The sequence below is a fragment of the Sorex fumeus genome, unplaced genomic scaffold (assembly GCF_029834395.1).
Source record: "Sorex fumeus unplaced genomic scaffold, SorFum_2.1 ptg000264l, whole genome shotgun sequence".
Classification (NCBI taxonomy): Eukaryota; Metazoa; Chordata; class Mammalia; order Eulipotyphla; family Soricidae; genus Sorex; species Sorex fumeus.
In genome coordinates, this window is record NW_026606321.1 from 4862327 (window position 1) to 4886172 (window position 23846).

The 23846-nt window shown below is 49.5% G+C and overlaps 1 protein-coding gene across 1 annotated transcript in view; it reads right to left on the reverse strand.

Annotated features, from left to right (window-relative positions):
• The window catches only part of MARCHF6 (membrane associated ring-CH-type finger 6), a 61545-nt gene that overhangs the window by 11589 nt on the left and 26110 nt on the right, over window positions 1–23846 (reverse strand). The window contains exons 7-20 of the mRNA XM_056109048.1: window positions 22178–22367; window positions 19786–19847; window positions 18214–18246; window positions 15676–15727; window positions 12321–12379; window positions 10274–10354; window positions 9960–10028; window positions 9700–9774; window positions 8811–8945; window positions 5981–6100; window positions 5507–5607; window positions 4592–4729; window positions 3013–3217; window positions 1057–1126 (exon numbers count right to left, since the gene is read on the reverse strand). Of these exons, the coding sequence (XP_055965023.1) occupies window positions 1057–1126; window positions 3013–3217; window positions 4592–4729; window positions 5507–5607; window positions 5981–6100; window positions 8811–8945; window positions 9700–9774; window positions 9960–10028; window positions 10274–10354; window positions 12321–12379; window positions 15676–15727; window positions 18214–18246; window positions 19786–19847; window positions 22178–22367 (1390 nt within the window). The remainder of the gene's footprint in view (window positions 1–1056; window positions 1127–3012; window positions 3218–4591; window positions 4730–5506; window positions 5608–5980; window positions 6101–8810; window positions 8946–9699; window positions 9775–9959; window positions 10029–10273; window positions 10355–12320; window positions 12380–15675; window positions 15728–18213; window positions 18247–19785; window positions 19848–22177; window positions 22368–23846) is intronic.

Here is a 23846-nt window from a genome sequence, read left to right on the forward strand (position 1 = left end):
TGATGTGTGTTTATATACATATTTCTCCTCGAGGACTGTGTGGAAGTCTTCAAAATCTATTGGTCACTTTCTGATCCCACACTTTACATTCTTATAGACAAACAGGGGTTGGCAAAAAAGGGTCAGTTTTTAGTTTGGAGCGACAAAATCTCAACCCTCCTGAGGAAACTTGATATACTGTTAGTGCTGTAACTAGCGTGAGCGATAAAAATTATGTCCCATTTAATGATTACTAAAGTGGCTGACATCTGAATAGGATTTAGCATTCCCTCCACCCCCCAGCTATGAACATATCTGAGCCAATCAGCGACCCCTGGAGTGTGTGGGATGAGAGACTACACCCTCATGCACAGCTTCTTGTCAGACAAGGAATCACTTAGCTGAAATCGGAAGTTTAATGTGTGTGGATACCAAGTAATACCAAGCCAGGGAAACTGGCTTGCTAAAGGTCGCAACAATTTCATGCAGTGAACTGGAAAGAAAAATCACATGAGGGTCAGGGCTGGAGAGCTAGTCAAGTGGGTAGGGTGTGTGCCTTACATCAGGCCAACCCGGGTTTGAACTCCCACACCCAATTAGGTTGCAAGCCCCACCGGGAGTGATTCCTGCCCGAAGAACAAGTAGCAAAGGAGCTAGGAGTAACCTCTGAGTACTGCCGGGTGTGGCCCCAAAACCACACTACCCCCAACAGAAAAAAAAAGGCAGGGAGAAAATTACATAGGGCAAACGCAGTCACATAAAAAACTTTCAAAAAATGATGATTCATACAGAAACAGTTCATGAATATCGATGCATTATCAGGAGGGAGAAAAGGAGAAAGGGAAGAAGGGAAGGGAGGGAGGGAGGGAGGAAAAGAAGGAAGGACCCAGAAATTACATCCTGACTTTGCCCCCTGTTTCAATACAAATGAGTCAATAATATCAAAGCTCCCAAATTCAAAGAGAAAGAACTACCTCAAATTACTAGCTGGTGGAAGATCACATCTCTGCAAAACTGCCTATGAAATAACCTATTTCTTTCCCGATGCCAGGGGCAGGGGCGAGGATGGGCGCATACCTGGCAAAGTAAGGCAGATGAGGCTGGCGATCAGTAAGGTGATACACATGAAGACGATCAACAGAAATATCTGCAAGGCAAGAGCAGCACGGCTGTGTCAATGGCTCACATGCGTCTGGCGTATTTTAAGATCTCAAAGAAGTAACACAATCTCCCAGTAAAAAAGAAGCCGACTGTGCTTCCAGTTCCGGGCTTCCCTCCATTACAACCAGAGGAAGAAATTTCTATTTTAGATAAAAGATGACTATATTTCAGTACCACCCCGTAACCCCCCGGCCCATGTCCGTTCTCATACCACCGGGTCCATCAACAAATAAGAAATTAATGGAATTTTTAATCAGCAAGCACAAAAACATAATCAGGAATTAAGTTTCTTTTCACACACTAAGCAACACTCTTCAAAAAAAAAATGCACAATCTTTTCACAAAAGGCAAGGCCGCTTGGACAGCGCTACTTGGGCGGAAGCACCGTGGCTCCCTGCCCACCCAGGGCTTCTGGCATGCTGGGCCCTAAGCCCCGGGCCCATGGGCTGTAGAGGGCCCATGGAACTTCACAGTGTATCTTGTGTGTGCATGTGCTCTCACGTCTTCATCCAGCTTTCCTGAGGGACAGCCGAGAAATGTTGTACACCTCACTACACACAACGTAATGCGCGCTCTCTCTCTCTCTCTCTCTCTCTCTCTCTCTCTCTCTCTCTCACACACACACACACACACACACACACACACACACACACACACGTGCGCACTAGGAGAGTCCCAGCGTGGACACACTCCATTCGTCACATATGCATTGACAGATACACACCGAACGGGGCTTCCACAGACGCTGTGTGTGACACCTGGACTGAGGAGTCACCGCCCACTGAGGGAAGGGCAGCCAAGAGCGGCAAGCCTGCCACTGGCCAGGCTTCCCCGTCAGAGGCCGAGTGCTGGCAGCCTGGAGGGCACCACGGAGGCCTGAGGCCACAGCTTACTGCCGAGAAACAGGAGGGGCACTCTTTCTCCAGGATGGACTTTCAGCGACCCCCTCCCCTCCTCCACCTCATAAGCACCCCATCTGTCCCCGCCCCCACGCTTAGGCCCCTGCGGTTCCAACCCTCCCGTGGGACCTGCCGCCTGGCCTGACCCGAGTCAGCAACATCCGCCCTTATTCTCTACTCGGTCTCTTACCTTTTAAGCCTTAGTCCCAGTGTCACCTCCTTTACAAAGATTCCCCAACATCTCCCCAAAATATGTTTTACGGGGGGAAAAGTGGCCAATCAGGTACCCAGTCTACCAATGTAGCGCTGAGCCGAGTGCCAAGACCGGACCGCTGGGGGCCGGAGTGATAGCACAGTGGGTAAGGCGTTTGCCTTGCACGCGACTGACCCGGGTTCAATTCCCAGCATCCCACAGGGTCCCCCAAGCACCACCAGGAGTAATTCCTGAGTGCAGAGCCAGGAGTGACACCTATGCATTGCCGGGTGTGACCCCCCCCACAAAAAAAAAAAAACAGAAAAAAAGACCAGACTGTGATAACTGACATACAAAGGGGACAGGCCACCCTGACAAGAGCTGTTTGGGGGGGGCCTGGGGAGAAGCCCCTGCGTTGACAAGGCGGACTTGGGTTTCCGCAGACAGGCACACGAGCCCAAGCTCAGACTCAGCAGCATCTGGATGAGGACGGGGGCACAAGGGGCGTTCGGGGCCCATCCCAGCCCGTCCCAGCTGGAGAGCACCAATGGTTCCACTTCCTTGCTAGTCTTGTTCCTTCCCAGAACCAGCAGTGGGACCCAGCCCAGTCTACGTTTATTTCCGACACACGTTCTGAAGCACCGTGAGGGGCTGAAACACAGACCCCGTGCAGGCACCGTAAGTCACACCGACGCTGCGGCCCATCTGCCGGCAGCACCGACATTTCTCAAGGGAACCTTGAAGACCCCCAGCTTCTGGGGGACTCTGGCAGGTACCTACCCTGAGTGGGAAGTTTAAAGGCCGGCGGTAAGGCTGGAAGCCGACGGGGCCCCCCTGCTGGAGGATGGCTTGGTGGGCTGCGTGGAGGCCCTCGCCCACCGCGGGGGCAGCGTTGTTGTTCCGCGCGTGCTGGTTGTTGTTGGCCTGCTGGTTGGCACTGTTCTCGTTCTCCTCCTGGTCTCCCAGCAAGTAGGAATGAAGATCCCTGGGGAAAAATTCCAAGAGAAATTCTCGGCTCGGACGAGGACGGCGACCGCAGACACAAGGCTCGCTTCTCCTTCCTCGCGGAGCCTGTACACGGCACCAAACACTCACTCCAGCCTAAGCGCTGGCTTCCGCGCTACCGATTTTATGTTACACAAGCTGCAGAAAACGGCGTTAAATTCAGTCTACCTATGCTTTCCTCGGTTACCTAAGAAATGAGCAACTGAAAAAAAAAACTGTATGTAAAACAACCTCCCATGGAAACAAATCCTGGGACATAATGGACAGAATTAGAAACAGGCTGGGGAGGGCGAGGAGCCGAGCCATGAGGGAAGGCAGCGGGGTCTGGACCCACTGGGGGTGGGGGCGGGTGAGGTAACGACCGTACCCTACTATAAGCTATGCTGCCCGGATTAAGAAAAAAACAAAATTTGTTTTCTCCACCATTAAAAAAGTAGGATATATGATACTCCATGAGAAACGCTTAGGGGGAACTTTTCTCCAGAATCGCCCACGGCGCTGTACCCAGGAGTCGGGAGAAGTGACCTTGGGAGGGGCGGGAGGCAACTGGGCAAATCGTGCAGGTGGCCAGAGAAAGAGGAATGTCTGACCAAGTACAACCGCTTTTAAAAGTCTCTCTCCCTCTCTCCTCTCTTCTCTCTCTCTCACCCTCCCTCCTTCATTCATACTGATAAATTTCTTTAAATGTAGAAAAATTTATGTAACAAATGTTCAACTTTTAACTACAGAAGGTCCTCAAATAAGGTCCTTCTACTGGCTGCTATCTTACTGTGAACTGCTAATCGAGAAACCATCCCGGCCAAACTACACATCCAATTATTTGGAGAGCTGATTTCATTACACATCCTTCTTGCTTAAAGTTCCTAGGAACCGACGGATGATGTTCAGTGAGGACTTACTATGCTGCATACAAGAAGACAAAATCTAAGAGCTCATTTATCAGTTTAGGGCTTCTAGAAGTGGGTAAACTTTTTTAAAAAACTAATATTTTACCATGTGAAATGAACCTGGCTGAGCAGCAAACAGCTATGAAGGTTTTTAATTCTAAAAAGTACACGTCTTTTTTTTTTTTTTAGCTTTTTGGGTCACACCCAGCAACGCACAGGGGGTTACTCTTGGCTCTGCACTCAGGAATCACTCCTGGTGGTACTCAGGGGACCATAAGGGATGCTGGAAGTCGAACCCGGGTCAGCCGCATGCAAGGCAAACGCCTTACCTGCTTTGCTATCGCTCCAGCCCCCCAAAGTACAATTCTTAACACAGGCCCAGGAAATCAACAGGAACCCTTATAAACCGAGCCAGAGCAGAGACTCTGAGACACAGATCGCGCGTCACCGGCAGGCCGCCCACTCACAGCAGGTATCCAGCGGTGACCGTCCACGCCCGCACCAGGCCCTTCAGCCACTGCCGCGTGTGGCCCTGCTCCAGCAACGCCGGCAAGACGACCTGCAGCAGGAGCAGCTCCAGGGACAGCTCGCTGACCGGCGCGTCACTGAAACAGTCGCAGAGAGCCGAGCTGACCCGCCCGCACGCACGCTGCCACGCTGAGCTGCGGCGTCTCAGGGAGCCTGACTGACTCCGTCCCGGCTTTCAGGGACTCTGGTCTGGGGCCACACCCAGCGGTGTAAGGGGCCTACTCCTGACCCAATGCTCATGGGTCGCTCTTGGCGGGCTGGGGGACCCCAGGGGACTCAGGGAATCGAACCTGGCTCGGCTGCATGCAAGGCAGGCGCCCCACCTGCTATGCCGCCGCACCGGCCAAACCGCATTCGACTCCTGGTAGTTCTTTAAAATGTTCGAACAACCCCCAATTTTGATAAGAATGGTCTTAAATATTACTATCTAGCACAAAATCTTTGTTAAACTTTTTGCTATATCACAAACAGGCAACCAAATGGGTCTCACTCAACGATATATAAGCCAAAACTTAGAACTCCCAGTTATCATTACAAGCACAGATACATGAAGGAAAGAGTGGTGATTTACTGAAGTTCTTACAATTAAAATCTCAATGTAGATTTTGCAGATATACCGCAGAAGTTTGCAGACAAACATAGTGAAGGTTATACCAGACACACAAGAGTTAGGGATTCATGGGAAACTTCTAGAACCTGAAAAATGGCGGGGAGTGGGAAGGAAATCCTGCCCATGACAACGTTTAACTGTCAGGTGCTCCCTAGTATCTAAAGAAACCATCAAGTATGTCTTCTGAAGATCAGATCCCTAAAAAAAAAAGGTAAATTCATAACACTCCAAATTTAAAACTCACCTATAGAGCATGACATTGTACGGTAGAAAATGAGGCAGCAGGGTCTTAATTATACGAATAGGAAGCCACAGCATCAGGAGGACAATTGAGCCAAAAACAATCTGCAGGAAGAAGAAAGGCCGAGACGGTGACTCCCCCTTCGAGATAGGAGGGCCTCAGCGCAGACTCCGGCCCGCCACTACCAAGGCCACCCACCATGGGCCCTGGGGGCTTCACTCGACACATTACACTCGGGACACTCTATAAAGCAGGCATCCCACAAGGGTGGTCTTCTCTCTCGCTGACACAAACATTAAAAAGCATACTGGGGGCCAGAGAGATGGGACAGAGAGAAGGCACTGGCCTCGCACATGGCCGACTTGGGCTCAATACCAACACCCCAGATGGCTCCCTGAGCACAGAGGCAGGACTGAGCCCTGAGCTCCACCAGGTGTGGGCCCAAACACCACCCTCCCCCGCAAAAATAACGCTTACCACTGACAAAATAAATCTTCGAAGATGCCTATAAATGGGCAAGTGGATCATTTCTTGTACTGGATTAAAATCTGGATCATTCAAATTCCTTAAAAACCATAATACACCAGGCCGAAGTACCTGCAAATATATTTTGAAGACTATAAAGATGCACCAGTATCTTCATGACTTGTATATAACTTAAAACATTTATAAAAACAATAAACCCAGGGCTGGAGCGGCAGCACCGAGGGGAGGGCGTTCATCTTGCACACGGCCGATCCAGGTTCGATTCCCAGCATCCCATATGGTCCCCTGAGCACTGCCAGGAGTAATTCCTGAGTGCAGACCTAGGAGCAACCCCTGCACATCACCGGGTCTGACCCAAAAAGAGAGGAGAAAAAAAAAAGCCTAGATTATTTTGGTATCTTATAAAATAGGTCCCAGAAAAGCAGTGGCTAGGAAAGACACTCTTAAGAAAACAACCCTAGCCTGAGAAGCAATAAAGCAGGGCTCATGCTGGGTACCAGCCTGATTAGGTACCTGATCTCAGGTACCAGGCACCCGGGGACCACCCAAGGATCTCTCTAAAAAGGGTTATTTTATACCACACAATATACTGAATACTACACAACAGCTAGTATCAAAGTCTAAGTCCAAAATACAAGGATACATCATGTGGATAAACTATCTGATGTTAAACACTCCTATCACTTAAAAATATAATTTAGAGACCTTGGAGCGATAGCACAGCGGGTAGGGCGTTCGCCTTACAAGCGGCCAACATGGCCGACCCGAGTTCGATTCCTCCGCCCCTCTCGAGAGCCCGGCAAGCTACCGAGAGTATTCGATATGCCAGACACAGTAACAACAAAGTCTCCAATGGAGACGTTACTGGGCCCGCTCGAGCAAATCGACGATCAACGGGAGGGCCTTTACCTTTACCTTTATATAATTATTAGTATTTTGGAAAAGGGCCACACTCAGAGATGCTCATGGATCACTTTTGACAAGGCAAGGAGACCCAGAGGGAGTGGCAGGGATCAAACCGAGGAGAGACACACGGAAGGCAAGTGCCTCGGCCACTGCCTTCTTCCCTTACCTCTCAGGTAAGGCCACTCACCTCTCGACCCCTATTAAACCTTTTACAAACACATCTGCTTGTGTTCCAATCACTTGTTCTTTTTTTTTTTTTTTTTGCTTTTTTGGGGGTCACACCCGGCAATGGTTACTCCTGGCTCTGTGCTCAGGAATTACCCCTGGCGGTGCTCAGGGGACCATATGGGATGCTGGGAATCGAACCCGGGTTGGCCGTGTGCAAGGTAAATGCCCTACCTGCTGTGCTATTGCTCCAGCCCCCCAATCACTTGTATTCAAGGAAAAATACAAGACTTTATTTGCAAATAAAATATACTGAACGTAAACTCTATGGCTCTCAATAACTCAAATCTCTCAAAAGCAAAGGAAAACTTGAAGCCTTTGTCGGTTTTCGCTCCATCCACTTTGCATTAGCCACCCTGACCCTTCCAGACCTTTCCATCTCCATCGCCACTCTACACAGGAGCAAACTGACTGGCCCAGGGCCGTCTCAGGGGCTCAAGAGGTTGCATGAGGGTCCCGACACTTGCCGTGCACGTGACCAGCCCTGGGTCAATCCCTGGCACTGAACAAGGTCACCACAAGCGCGCACCACAAACAAGTACCTGGCCTCCCCTAGGTACCCTCGACCACGTGGGGGTGAGGCCCGTCTCAGCACTTGCACAGCACTGGGAACGCGCCTGACGCTCACGCTTGTCCTTGTGTCTTCCCCGCCCCAGGCCTCCACCTGGTCCTTCTCCCCTGGGGTCCCCACCTGCAGGGTTGCCGGGACACCCTCAGCATGCGGGGGCAGCACCAGGTTTCCGACTCACAACCCTGCCCTTCCCAGGCCAGCGCCTTAAATTAGCCACTGAATCACGGCCCTGGTAGCTCCGCTCACTCGGGCTGCCAGCAGACAGACCACAGCCTCTGCCAGCTTCTCCTCCTCACCATGCCCGGCCCAGGGAGTATGAGACGTGCTCGCGGCAAGTGCCGATCCTTCACTGTCTTCAGGTCATTAAGAACCGTACCTGAAAACAGGACTAGTGAAGGTTCCCCGGAAACAAACTGGACCCCCAAGGGACGCTGACCCTGAGCTCAGGTGTCTGTTCGTGTTGCAGACCTGAGCCACGCAGCCACACGCTCCAGGTGCTCCCAGCACTACACAGCCCTTACCGTAGGCCAAGCAGTCTCGTGCACAGAACCAGGGCTCTGTACAGGAAAACGGCCACAACATAATTAGGCAAAACCAGCGCTTGGGTTGAGTTTCTTCCCTGTCTACTCCTCTTTCAAACACTTAACTGGTCAGAGACAGAAATAGGAAACATCAATGCTCAGAAATTTGAGACAGATTAAGTCAAACTCAATCACCAGTTAAAATGCTACAAAGGACTGGCATGAGAGCACAGCGGGATGGAGGCTCGTCCTGCCCGCAGCCAAGCCAGGCTCCATCCTGAGCACCCCACACGGTCCCCGTGCCCTCCTGGGAGCTACGCGGAGGACAGAGCCAGGGGTAAGCCCTGAGCACCGCCAGGTGGGACCAGAAACAAACAGCTACGAAATGATAACAGAGGAAACGGTCTAGGGGCTGGAGTGACAGCACAGCAGGTAAGGCGTTTGCCTTGCACGCAGCCGGCCCCGGTTCGATTCCCAGCATCCCATAGCGTCCCCCGAGTGCCCCCAAGAGAGACCCACAGAGAAAACGGTCTAGTTAAGAAATCACCCCCGCCCCTGAGCCTGGCACGCCACCCCCAGCACGGGCGGCCGCACTGACCTCTCTGAGGAGCAGGATGAAGGAGGCGAAGTAGAACACGTAGACCATCCCCACCAGCCAGTGCAGGAACATGGTCGTGCCCGGCGCCGACTGGAAGCTCAGCTCTCGGTCCTTCAGGGTGGCATCGAACATTTCCTGGGTCAAACAGGACAGGTCAGAGAGGAGCAGCCCGTGTCTCCCGCCGCCGGGAGGGAATGGGCCGCGTGCGCGTGGGTGACGGGAGCGCTCAGGCGAGCGTGTGCTCGGGGTCAGGTGTGGAGCCACGGGAACAGAAACCAGAGACTGGAGAGGATTGTTTGTAAGTGTCTGACACTAAACAACCGGTCAAAAACTTTATGAATCCTACTATACTGTAAAAGACATGATTTGGGTTACCATAATACCTCCTTATCTTGGTTAAAGTTCTGCATTCATTCACACTTTAAGAGATGAGAGAAAAATGCTATCTCAGAACAAAAGGCAACTTCTCTCTATAAAATATAGAAAAATCGAAACAGCTAGTAACTGACAGCCACGAAATTATAGCCTAAAAGCATATTACTTGACTTACTTGTGAGGGCGGGGTATATTACTACAAAGAGTGTTATCAGTTGAATTCTATGCAGATAGTACAGGCATTATCGTAAAATTTATAAGAGCAAAATAGGAATATTCTCTTGGTTAGTAAGAAAATCTCAGTCAAAATATCCTAACATTAAAAATTTGCACAAAGCCTGAAAAACAAAACAGGCTTTTAAAAATTAACAATGATGACATGTTCTCAGAAAAAAAAGAGAGAGAGAGAGAGAAAACTACCAAATATCAAATCTTTTTAAATAATCCACTCTGAGGACTGCTTTCCTGAGTTCCTAAAGTTTTTGGATTACAGGATAATAAATACGAAACTCACCAGAGAACAGATGTCCAGCCACCATCCACAAATCAGAGGGAAGACTCCAATTTCTACTACCACTAACAAAGAGACCTTCGAGTGAAAATAAATGTCATCAGCATCACCCAAATAGAGAGAAATCATTTCCAAGGTTTTCATCAGTTTGTTTTTGAGCCCTACAGGATCGAACCCAGGGCCTTACACATGCAAGGCAAGCAATTTAGCTCCAAGCTACATCCCAGCCCGCTGGTCCAATGTTGACTGATAACTGGAATTACCTTAACAACTATATAGCAGACTCCCAGCAAGCGACGAGACCGATGAAACTTAACTAGAGTTGCCAGGCCCTAGAGCATCTAGTTAAGGAAGACAGGGCACTGAAAGAACGATGGAGCTCGAACTATTTAGGCAACCATTAATATTCCCTGACAACGAATTTATTCAAAGCTTGTCAGGCTTCGCCTTCCATAAACAGCGTTAACTTCTTCACTCAAAGGACAACGCAGAGAGAAATACTTTTGTCATGAACAGCACGACTCCTCCTGGCTCTGAGTCACGTCACTGAACCCAAGCGAGTACCATTAAAGGATACGTGACAGATGATCAGCGTTATTGCTAGAAGTATATACCCAACTATGGTTGTGATTAAGCCTTCAAAATGAGATGCTTGCACCTAGAAACAAGGAAAGAAAGTTAATCGCAGACATGCCTACAGCCCAGTTTCACAAGGTCTCGAGTCTCCACGTGGGCGACTCACAGCGAGAGGCAGAGCCCAGACGGTCTCCCCGCGATGGGCTTCCTCCTCAGTGACAGGCTCCGCATTGCCAAAGAACGAGAAAAATTAACCATCGCTTTACTCCGACGAGAGTCAAGACAATCTCGACCAGATTCAGCCAAAAGCCCCGCCCCAAGTGTGGGCACCCTGGCGGGGCAGCAGCACGATGCCCACTACTCCAGCGCCCACTGAGGTGAGCCTGGCTCTCGGCAGCCACTCCAGTCTCCAGCCAGGCACAGAAGGGTCTGGAGAGTGCCAAAAGGGTTTCGAGAGTGTCCCGCCTTCGGCTCCTGATCTTTATGCAGCAAGACATGCGAAACTGAGAAGTCAGAATCACCAAAGAATTGGGAGCTAGGGAGATGATAGGACGGTAGGCAGGGCGCTTGCCTGGCACATGGCTGGCCCAGGTTCAATCCCCCAAGCACCGCCAGGAGTAACCCCTGAGAACTGCCAGGTGTGGCCCACTAAAAACAAAAACAAAAACCCAAAACTCAAACAACTGAAGCTGGAGCAACAGCACAGCAGGTCGGGCATTTGCCTTGCACAAGGCTGACCGGGGTTCGATTCCCAGCACCCCATATGGTCCCCCGAGCACCACCAGGAGTAATTCCTGAGTGCAGAGACAGGAGTAACTTGCCCCTGAGCATCACTGGGTGTGACCCAAAAAGAAAAAAAAAAAACAACCAAAAAACAAAACACACAAAAAAATAATTGCTCTGCTCTTTCAAGCTGTTTTTGGCTAGTCAGAATTCAGAGTGACCACAAATGCTGGAAGATTATCTCTGCCCCTTCGGAGCACTTCAGAATGTGATCTCTCAAAAATCACAGACATACTGAAGAGAATACTGCAGAAAATCAGTTATTCCTTAAATATTTCTGGGGCCAGTAAGAGCGCACAGTGGATAGAGAGCTGGCCTTGCACGCAGCCAACCTGGGCTTGACCCCAGCATTTTCTATGGTTCCCTGGGTACTGCCAAGAGTGACCCTGAGTGCCAACCAGGAGTAAGCCCTGAGCACCAATGGGTTTGGCCCCAAAACAAAATAAAACAAACAAAAACAAACAAACAAGGAGTGATAGCACAGCAGGAAGGGTGTTTGCCTTGCACGTGGCCAACCCAGGTTCGATTCCCAGCATCCCATATGGTCTCCCGCCAAGAGTAATACCTGAGTGCGTGAACCAGGAGTAACCCCTGTGCATCTCCGGGTGTTACCCAAAAAAGGGGGGGGGGAACCCAAACAAAAAAAATCCACTAAATATTTCTATTCCTATGATAGTCATCTACCACATACCACATACTAATCACTAAAAAAGTGATAAATGTCAAAAATAGAGCAAATTTTAGAAAATACTTCAGTCCACCATCCCAAGAAAACGTAACCATTTTCAAAAATTATACATTTTACGAGAGAGAGAAATAAATACATTATATAAAAGAGAGAAAAAGTGTCAGTCGTAGAATGGAACATTCTAGGACTGAAACCCAATCATGAACAACTCTGTAAATGTGTATTTCACAGTGATTCAATTAAAACAAAAAATACATTGTGACATTTCTAAATAGTTACGGGCCACCTGGAATAAAGAGGAAAGGGGCTTGTAAGTTCATGGAACAGGTTGGCTGTCGGTCTTAAGCGAGCAAGCATGTGTCAGAGGACTTCTCAGAATGCATGTCTCTTAGCTGGCAACAAGACCTGCTGAGTCTTGAGCCATTATCAGCTTTACAGAAAGAGACTATACTGGCTAATCAGCGATCACGTGCACAAGAGATACTGAGGAATGAAGCACTTTTCACAACATCACCACGTACTCGACAAATAGCAAGCTTGAAGGTAAGGTAAGCAAGTTTGAAAAGTGTATACTCACATGTTCTTCAAATCCCAAACCAACAAGGGAGAAATGACCAATGTGGTATGGGCAAAATGCTAAAAAGGAGGGAAAAAAACTCAATGAAAACTTCATTGATTTCAATGAAATGAAATGAAATCAAAGCAATGAACACTCCGAACACCAACCCCCATCACAAGGACCTAGGGCTTCTTAAGAGAAACGAGAGACTCCAGGTCTCGGGTCTAAACCAAACTGCCTGCATATCGCGTCGATAAGGTGCGTGTCACAGAGAGCGGGGTCTCGAGCACAAACTCGCGGCAAATGGACACAAACACTGTCGTGACAAGGGTCTCGTGGGTGGACGAGAAGATGGGAGAAGCACCACAGAGAACAACAAGGAGGAGACACCTGCGAAGGAAGCGGGGAGCACGCGGGGTGGTTACAGACTAATAGATTCTTGGTGACAACAGAGAAAAGAACACAAAACTGATGGTGACACACCGAATACAGAAAACCCAGACACTCGAAACACTCCCACAGAAGGCCAAAACCAAAACCGGCAAAGGAGAACGAGCAGCGCCGCGGGAGACACGGGCGCCAGGCCCTCAGGAGCCTGCGGGAACGGGCGGGTGAGAGCCGCCCGCCTGCGTCTGTCGGCTAAGGGAGCTGGGGTCTGGCGGGGAGGGCACGGCCACGCCACGGCCAGGCCGACCTGAGGCCCAGCACCCCAGATGGTCCCCCAGCCGCCAGGAGCGACCCTGAGCACCGAGCCAGGAATCAGGCCCGAGCAGAGTCCAGGTGCGGCTCAAAAACAGACAGACAGACAAACAGACGTTCTTCTCGGGCCAGAGAGAGCCCAAACTGAGCCTGACTCCCAGTCTTGCACAGCGCCCAGGCCCTGCTCCCGGATCACCTTCTGAAGGCTACGGGAAACGAGGCCTGACTTGCCAAGTGAGGTGTTCTCCCCCGAACCACGGTGAGGGCGAAAACCCAAGCACAATACAGCATTTCCTCAGACAGCGACAGAGCGCGGCCAGGGAGGGGTCTGTCCTGAGGGGATCCGGCCCTCCCAGCTAACCTCCAGCTCTAAGGGGGACCAAGAAGCAAGGAGTGGCGCCTGCCAGGTTCAACCAGCAGGACACGGGGCACTGCGGGACAGCTTGCCCAGACTCTCGGTGCGTCAGACACCTCTGCTTGGGGCAGAGACAGGGAACAGGAGAACGTCCTAGAGCTGAAGGAACTGAAGACCGAACTGTGGATCAGCATTCACTGGACTGTATTTGAGACAACACAGAAATTTTTATCATGATGGACTATCAGAAATAATACACTCTGGGACTTCTGTGAAGCGTGTAACATTAGGGTTCTTTTAAAATACCTGGATCTTTCATGTGAAGCGTTTAGGGGCCGGGGGTTACTGGAAGAGGGGACGCCTGTGGAGGTGGGGGCCCGCGCCCCAGAACAGTCCCCTGAGCACCATCAAGAGTGAGCCTGGAGCATCGAGCAGTCTCCCTGCACAGCCAGGCGTGGCCCGGAAAGCAAAATAATAACTTCATAATCCTTCCCAAGCTTTCCTGGCAATGGCAAACGGTACAGCCAATGAGGGAAGGAGGAGAAAGGGCCGGTCCTTGAGGAGAAACGGCAGTGAACGCACCCGAACCTCTTGGGCAACCATCCCAGGGCAGACAAGCTTTGGAAAAGAAGTTCCCAGTACACCTGAGTATCTTCATGCTATGGGCATGCATTTTTAACTAATCCACAGTATTGTAAAACACAAGCAATTTGTAAAGGGTAAGAAAAAAGGGATGCAGACTGCTTCCTGCTCTGCTGTCACACCCATGGCGTGTGGGTCCCTGCAGAGGCAACTCCCCACTCTTACAAATGTAAACAGTAACCGAAACAGCAACTGTAACACCCATCTATCCCATTACAAACCTACTTCTAGAAGTTACTAAAGTCAGGATCAGCCCCTTCTGCTGGGAGCACTACGGGAGGTATTTCTGCCAGGTACAGGACCATGTGAGTCCGAGTATCAAGTGGCTTAATCCCAACTGACTGCCCACTGGAAAGGGAAAGTCTTTCCCTCAGAAGAAAACTCATTCACATATTTCAAAAGATTATAAGTTTAAGTACACTTACTAAGACAAAATGTGTTAAAAGGTATAAGCTTACAAGGTTGTTAGAAAAAAGTTTACATAGGTGAAATTTGGTTCATATATATAGAGAGTTCTTCTATAATTCCATGTTTTTTAATATGATTCATATTTTAATAGTCACTTTTCTTCTAAACATTCAACAAGAGACCTGACAATTCCTTTCACTTTCACAAACAAGATTCAGAAATTCACTTTTCAGGGCCGGAGCGAGAGTGGGTAGGGCATTTGCCTTGCACTTGGCTGATCCAGGTTCGATCCCTGGCACCCCATATGGTCCCCCTAAGCACCGCCAGGAGTAATTCCTGAGAGAAGAGCCAGGAGTAACCCCTGAGAATCGCCGGGTGTGGCCCAAAAAGAAAAAAAAAAAAGGAAATTCACTTTTCGTTTCCCGCCCAGTGTGCGTGTTAGTGCCGTGTGATCACTGCAGCCCCTGCTGAGTGTGGGCCCCACACAGCCGGTCATTCATGCCTTGGGGAAAGTGTTCCTGCTCCCTCGGGACAGAGGGGTCCCAGGCAGCCAGACGACTATGAGCATGCCTGTCCCTCCAGCCCACTGTCAGGAGACACAGCCCGGCACAGCCAATGAGAGCCCGACGGTGGCAGACTCGACCTTCCCCTGGCAGAAGAACAGGTGTACGGACACTTGACTCATGTCTCTCGACTTCCCCAAAGCAGAGAAGCCCGACCACGGCGTTTCCTTCTGCCTGCCTGCTGCCTCAGTCTGAGGCGACTGCACCGACTGGGCTGGTTCCAAGGGGAACTAGCACTGGAGGAACTTTCCTTTTCCTCCCTCAAGCCTACAGTCACTCGCCTGCAGTCAAAGCCCTAAGCCCGGAACCCATCTTGGCCAAGGTCTGGGTGGGGAGTTTTTGACAGACGGAAATAAGCTCTCCTGCCACAGAAAACAGCACACAGACACTCAGCACAGAACGGATTCCTGAGATGGGACAGTGTATGCTTGCAAGTCGCTGTGAGACCTTCTACAGAGACAGGAAAGTCCCTCAGAAGCAGTGATGGCAGTGACTGCATCAATGTGGTTGAGGAAACAAAGTGTGTGTGTGTGTGTGTGTGTGTGTGTGTACGCGCGCTGTGACAAGGCCTGAGGAATCTACACAATCACTAATCTAATGCTGCCTCATAGATCTCTATGTCAGAACAAACACAAAACCTGCAGCAAGGTCCCCGGTAAACTAAACCATACCATGGCACCCTAAATAAAGCGTAAGCATCACTTACCAAAAACAAGAATGAACAATGTGTTTAAAGACACCACCCAGAAGACATGTTCCTAAAGGAAAAACAGCGTTAGTCAAACAACTTCATTCCTAGTTGATAACACTTATTTGGACTAGTTATTTAGTTGACTGCAATTTTATCTAGTCTTGCTATTTTGTTCCACAATTTTAACCTCCCTTTCTTTTTCCCGTAGCCAGTGCATAGAAATAAATCTGAAAAATTCATGGTAGACAAAGTCATGGAGACAAGGGCCACAGAGCTATTATGTTCATCTCATCCCCTCCAAGGAAACTGCTACCATCATCCCCCATACTCTCAGGGGGAGCAGGAACGCGGTTCCCCCTCCCCAAAGATTACAGTCAAGCTCCTCAGACTTGGGGAAATTGCAGTGATGAGCACCTCCAGAGAGCAATGAACGGGGAAGTCGCCCTGGGAAGACCCCCTTCGAAACCAGGGTATCTGCCCCCAGGGAAAGCGTGCTGCACCTGGAGTGCGTAGGGAGCTGACAGAAGCACTGTCTGACGAATCCGTCCACCGCCACCCCACCCCCCCCCAGCCCCACTGGGTCTCAGGGACGCTCCAGGTACCATGAGCTGCAAAGCCCGCTGGCTCGGGTGCCCCTGCTGCCCAGCATGAGTGAAACAACTCCCCAATGGGGCCCACACGGGTTAGATTTTCTTGACCAAAGAACATTCTGATCAAGGTTTTCTAATCCGCCACAAATCCGCACAGTGCATCTGTCTCAAGAGGACTGTTACATTCCGAGTCACATTCAGCGGTCTCAGCTTCTGCTTACAAGCTGTCCTCACCCCAGGATTTCTGGCGCCTGAACCCCCGGCCGGTCTTCTGACGCCTGCCCACTGACAAACTCCACACCCCTTCCCCTCGGCCCCTATTCAGTACTTTGTGTCCAGTGCACACCAGTTGTCACCGAGTTTTCAACACACTGTGCCTCGGAAGTTTCTATTTACATGTTCACTTCTCTCAGCTAAACTAGAAAACGTATCTCAGAACAGGTCACTATTTCACTCAGCTCAATCTCCCTGTAACTATCACAACAACTGACATGACAAATATTAAAATTTTCTTTACTGAAGGAACGAAGTCACCCTGATTTTGATTCCTTCTGACAGAATAGGCTTGAGTCATCCCCAAGGCTTCAAGAACTTGAGAGAAATGAGTACCTAGCCCTCTGTATCCCCCGTCCACAATCACGGTGATCTAGCTGAGAACAGGGGCTCAATAATAATCTCATTCTCACTAACCTGCGAATTACCATAGTATGTTCCTCAAAATCTTAACACTTCACTCCAGTTTCCTAAACCAGCTCCATAGGGCGCCGACCTGCTAAGGAACCACGACTGAGGGCCCACAAGAGGTAGACAGAAACTATCTGGGTGCTTCCGGATCAAACACCCCTTTCAGCCCATCTTTCTTCGCACTTCCTGTGCAGTTATGTCTTCTGTCAACAAAGTTCTCATACCTGTAGCCAAAGTCATCTTGATACTCAAAACTATTTAAAAATTCTCAAACAGCAGGGCTGGAGTAATAGCATAGCGGGTAGGGTGTCTGCCTTGCACGCGGCCAACCCAGGTTCGATTCCCAGCATTCCATATGGTCCCCTGAGCACCACAATGGATAATTACTAAGTGCTGAGCCAGGAATAGCCCCTGTGCATCGCCGGGTGAGACCCAAAAAGCAAAACAAAACAAGAAAAAAAAGATTCTCAAACAGCAAGTGATCTTCATTACAGAATCCCAAAAAGGGCAATTCTCCTGTACAGAACAAGGCTTTTCAAGAACTGCTCTCTGTTGAGGCTACATTGCAAGGTAAAGCTCCAGGGGGCTTGGCGGGCTGAGACCTCCGAGAGCCGGGCTGACCCCACACCATAGAGGGGCCCCACCCGCACAGGCTCAGGGACAGGCCACTGCAGGGTGGAAGGGAGAAGCAAGTTCTTCTTAGCCACAGTTAACCCTATAGTATATTTTGCTTTTTTTTAAAAAAAAATCAGTTACTATTTTCTCTTTAGATATTATTACCTTTATGCTTTGCCAACACTAACAATACACAAAAGAGATTTTCTCCAATGAACAGGTAAATAAAAAATCATCAGGCATTTTAAACTTCAGGAATAAAAAGTCAGCATATATTGCAAATTTGAAACGACTGCATCAGGTCCAGGGAAATGACCCAAAGGACTAGATCACATACTTTGCCAGGGGGATCCTGGTTTAAACCCCAGCACCGCACAGCCCTGAGCACCCTTGCAAATGACTCCCCAAACACACAATGAAAAAGGAAACTTATTCCAATCACCTAAATAACTAAATCACACTTCTACTGTTAAAAAATAATAGGTTGGGCCCAAAGTGGATGTACAAGGGCGCTTGCCTTGCACACGGCTGACCCTGGTTCAATCCCCGGCATCGCGTATGTCTCCTGAGCCCTACCAAGAAAGATCCCTGAACACAGAGAACCCTGAGCACCACTGGGTGGGACCCGAAAACCAAAATTAAATAAAAGAATAGCTATGCTTACCAGAAAAACTAGGGATCCATCAAGTCCTAGCATCTAAAATAAATAACAATATGCATTAATTCAATATACAACTGGAATAAATAGAAGAAAATCTCTATTCATTGCAAAGGTTCATTTTTCATTTCATTATCTTAAATATTACCCTTATTTTGGGTCTTCTCTTATTCTGAATCATACAATTACAGACACAAAATTTCTATCATGGATATAATTCTTACATATAAGGTAAAAAGTCAGTCAAGATTTCACGCTAGAATTGCATAATCCTGTCAACTGAAGTATCACAACAACACTTAAATTATTACTTCAATTTTTCAAAGTCTATAATCTCAAGCTAAACATTCCCAGGAATACGGTCTGTACCAAAATCTATGGCAAAAGGCATCAACAATGGATCTGTTGTATTTCACCAAAAACAATAAATACAATAAAATAATAACTACTTTCTCTACAAGTTCTGGTAACTGTTTTAAAATATAAAAACAAAGCAAGTATATACATCTAAATACAAAATCAACTTTATAGTATATGAGGGGGCTAGTGCGAGAAAACTGCACGTGGGGCTCTTGCCTGGGGCGGAGCCAACCCTGGTCCCATCCCTGACATCCCCCAGAGTCCCCGATCCCCCAGGCGTGATCCCAGAGTGCAAACCCGGGAGTGAGTCCTGAACACCGTTGGGTGAGACTCCAGAGCAAACTGAGACAGCACAATAGGTAGGGAGCTTGCCCTGCACCCGGGTTCATTCCCAGCACCCCAAAGGGTCCCGGAGAACCACTGGGAGGGACCCCTAAGCACAGAGCCAGGAATAACCCCCAATCACCACCAAAAATAAATAGCTGTGAGGATTAAAACCCCAGGAGTGCCCCAGATTAGTACCAGGAATTTTGCTCCATGGCTTGGAGGCCAGCCACACGTGCTAGGGGAAAAGGCAGCTCAGAGAAGGGAGCACCAAATAAAGGGTGTGGGGAGGATCCTTCCAGGGTGAGAGAAGCATGCTGAAAGTAAGACTATACACCAAACATGATTGCCACTCAATGCCTCTCTTGCAAACCACAGGACCCAAAAGAAGAGAGAGAGAACAAAAGGGAACGAATGCCCTGCCACAGAGGCGGGGGGGGGGGGGGGGGATGGGGATGGGGGGGGGGAGGATGCCGGGACCTGTGGTGGTGGAGGATGGGCGCTGGTGAAGGGATGGGTACTTGATCATTGTATAACTGAAATCCAAGCACAAAAATTTGTAAGTCTAAACTGTACCGCATGGTGTTTCACTAATTAGAACTGTAGCACTGTCCTCCCGTTGTTCATCGATTTGCTCGAGCGGGCACCAGTAACGTCTCCATTGTGAGACTTGTTGCTACTGTTTTTGGCATATCGACTACACCACAGGGAGCTTGCCAGGCTCTGCCGTGCAGGCGGGATACTAAGTACCAATCACCACCGTATTGGTAGCTTGCCAGGCTCTCCGAGAGGGACAGAGGAATCGAACCCAGTTTGGCTGCATGCAATTAAAAAAAAATTTAAAAAAACGAATAAAAAACAAAAACCAGGGTTCTTAGTAGAATTCTTACTCACTCTCTCCCACGTAAGTTCTTCTGCAGCTCGATCCCATTCTAAAGCATTCCAGTTCATATCGTCTAGAAATAGAATTACAGTTTAAGTATCGCTAACAGAATCTGAACTACAAACAAATAATAAAGACAAGACTCCTTTAATCTGGTGTTCCGTGAGCTGTGGTCGAGAAGCTACAGCACATCTGAATTTTCTCCATACTGAATATTTCCTTGTAAGGCAGTAAGGAAGGATACATATAAATAATTACAACATCTGGGGTGAAGAGCGAGGTGTTTCTAGGCTGTGGTACACGAGGAAGGAAATGTAGTAGGTTGCGTGAGAAAGAGCTCCAGGGCTCCGAGACTGGAAAGAACTGCACGTCTGAGGAAAGGCCATCGAGAACAAGGACTCACGGGGGAGGAAAGGCAGCAGACAACGCTGTATAGAAAGACAGGCTGGGTAAGACCATACAAGAGAAACAGGCAATTTCTTTGTCCTTCACTGAAACGGGGAAAGCCACAGAAAGGCCTGGAAGGCACGCGAGCATCATGGATGCTTGTGCAGGAAGGACGCAGGGGTGGGAAGGGCAGGCAGCGAGGGGCCACGGCATCCGGGGAGGCAGCCTCCTCAGCGCCTCCTACCGACGCTCACAAGGCCTGCACGGGCCCTAGGGCCTGTCCTGCCACTCGCTGCTTCTCGTCCTTCAGGTCTCGGCTCCATCTCACTTACTCGAAGCTACCGGGGAATCTGACTTAAAATGGGTTTCCCCCCAGTAGCATCCTTGGAACAACCTGCACAACCTCCATCACAAAGCTGAACGACAGGTCTGTCTTCCTGGGTGATCTGCTTGCTGCACTAGACCGAAACTCCAGGAATGCAGAGGCCTGGTGTCCTGAGTGCCGAAACACACGGGACACTCAGGCATCAACAACAGAAACCGCTCACCCAGGATCCGTGCAGCCCTGAAGAGCACTCTGGAGGCGAGGGAGGGTGGGGGGGGGGCGGGCTCCCACTGTCAGCTGACTATGGCGCTGTCTCGGGTCTTGCTTTGAGATTCTGGAGCTGAACCACTACACCACGAGAACTTAATTTCTTTCCATGGCACCGAACCTTCAAGGATTTGTACAGGCCACACATCAAGAATGTTTCTTCGAAATTTTAAGATGCACTGATAATAAAATGGCAAAGGAGTAAGTACAATGAATTTTCAAATTCATTACAACCAAGATTAGGATCTATCTGTTGGGGTCTCAGTAGCCAGCCTGAGACTTTGACTAAATCCCTGCCCCTGAAAGAAAGAGCTGGCCCTGTTTACAGGGGCCGAGGGGCTCGCTCCACCACTCCACACACGTAGGCACTCCGGCTGAAGATGAGGGATGTAACAGCTACCACCTGCCTAAGCGAATACACCTGGTCCCGAAAACGGGAGATGTAAATCAGCATCTATATTGAGCCTGCCAAGGTAAACGCGATACACGTGGATTGCCCCTGAAGTGGATGCATGAAAACCCCGGTGAGATAAGAAACGGACTGCTGCTTGACCACCAGCTTTCCCCCTTCCCACTCCCTCTCCTATATGGAGTAAGTCCGGTGACTAGGGGGATTATACTCCAATGTGTTGGGGTCGACTGGCCAGGACCCCGACATATAACAAGTTACAAATAGTTCCTTTTCATCTCTTAAGGTCCCTTAAAGGGACCTTAGCGAGAGAGCGCAGGGTTAATAAGACCTTTACACTGTGTCCTGCTGACCCTGATTCAAAGCCCAGCGCTGCAGATAGTCTTCCGAGCACCAAGGAGTGAGCCCTGGCCACCAGGAGTAAGCCCCTCCACCTGAAAGGAAGGAAAGCCCCGAGTAAAAAGGGTATTTGAAACATCAGATGTGGGGTGGGCTGGGAAATGTCGCTCGGTGGTAGAGTACACACTTCACTTCGTTTGATAACCAGCATCAAACACAAAATGCACCCCGCTGCATGGGGAAAAACACAGTGCATCAAAAAACACAAGTTTGCCAAAATAAGATAGCAGGATCAGGTCAAGCCCATGGAATTCTCCTTCCCTGTCGGAGTTGTACAGGTTGGGGTCAACTTTAAGGACAGTCTCTTTAGGTTTTTGTCACTGTCGCTGCTGCCTCTGAGTTGTGGGCCATATTCGACCGTGTTCTGGGGCTACTCCTGGCCCAGTGCTCAGGGGGCCCCCCACGCAGTGCTCACAAGGCCAAATTCTGCTCTGGGGATTAGAACTGAGCTAAGTGCCTTCACTCGCGTCCTCTCTCTCCAGCCCTGCCTGGCGGTCTCCTGGTCTTAAACAGAGACCCCCACACATGCCTCCCCACCCGTGCCATAGCTCAGGTCCCAAGGCGGGATCCCGGTCCCGCAGAAAGCGAGGGGAGGGAAGAGACAAAAGGCCGTTACCCTGCGCCCCGTTGTTGGCGTCTGCGGCATCGTCCCCGCCCGCATCGTCTTCATCCTCATTGTCCTCCTCATCCTCGTCCCCCTGGTCATCCTGGGCATCAGGGTTTTCGCCCACGACTGCATTATCCGCTGGAGGGTTTCCGGGCTGGTCAGGGCCAACGTTCTCAGCACCATTTCCTCCTGCTGGGGCCTAAAATTACACAAGAGCCCAGAAACTGAGCTTGGGTTCAGGTTTTTTTTATTTTTGGCTCTATTTCCAAATCGTACTCTTCCTTCTAAAGAAATGAAACAGACATAGCTCTATTACGATTCCAAAATACACCTCGTCCAGGCATCTTTTACAAATGTGTCCCACTCTGGGTCAGTTGGGTATAAAGGAACACACACTCATTGGGGCTGGGGCGGTGGGACAGCGGGGAGGGCTCCTGGGTTGCACACGGCCGAGTGACTGGTTCCCATACGGCTCTCCAAGCCCAGGCAGGCGAGATCCCTGAGCACAGAACCAGGAGTAAGTCCTAAGCATCAGTGAATTGACCCAAAACCCAAACCAAAACAAAATTCACAAACTGTTCTAGAAAATGAACTAACAGGGGCTAGAGCAATAGTACAGCGGGGAGGGCATATGCCTTGCACATAGCTGACCCAGGTTCGATCCCCGGCATCCAAATGGTCCCCTGAGTGTCACCAGGTGTGACCCAAAAAGCCAAAAAAAAAAAAAAGGGAAAGAAACAAAGAGAAAATGAGCTAAGAGCACCACCATTCTGCACGCCTTCGTTGCAAGGCGCCACCCATGTACAGATGATGTGTGTTTGCCTACATACAAACTCATACCTTCATTCAATAACTGGGGATCTGAGAAAAAGGTTCTACACCAGGCCCCGTCAGGGGCGTGTCCCAAAGTATCACCCTCTGTCTCTTCCTGAGATGTGCTTCCTACAGCTGCAGAGACCTGGCTGTATTCATTAGAGCACTCAACTGTCATGAATTAATGAAAATTTTAACAGGAAAAACTCAAGTAAATGTTCCACGAAGCAGGTACAGTGATGAGATTTAACACTAGGTAAGACCAGAGTCCTCCATAGTGCTCTCGATGTACGTCCTTCTCAAGGGAGCACTCCCAAGTTGAATCCCGTAGAGAAGAGCGTGAGGCTTGGACTCAATCAACACATGGACAAAACCAGAAGGTCCATGATGGAAACATTAAGTTATGGAAAGACTGTTTTGAGTATTTCAACGTTTCATAATAAAATTCAGTGAAGTACAGATCATTTTATATAAAAGCGGCCTAATTTTTAAATTTCTGCATTGTTATTATAATAGTTGAGGTTGCAACAGTCCTAACGCTTTAGGTCTGATGTATGAAGATGACCTCACCAAATGTGACGTGCGCATGACAGTGTTGACATTTATGGTACAGTCACCTCAATTCACGACTGCCAAAGACCCCTCATCAATGCCCGTCCCCTCCAGCCACCTCATCAACACCCCCTAACCGGTGTTCCGGGTTCCACTTTCCTGATGTGTCTGTTTGGGCCACAGCTGGCTGTGCTCAGGACTCACTCAGGTTCTGCACTCAGGGGTGACGGGTGAGTGCAGGGTTTGTAATCAACTGTAATCAACTGACAATGTCTCTATCCTCCTTTTCTTTCTTCTGTCACAGAGGTGTGAG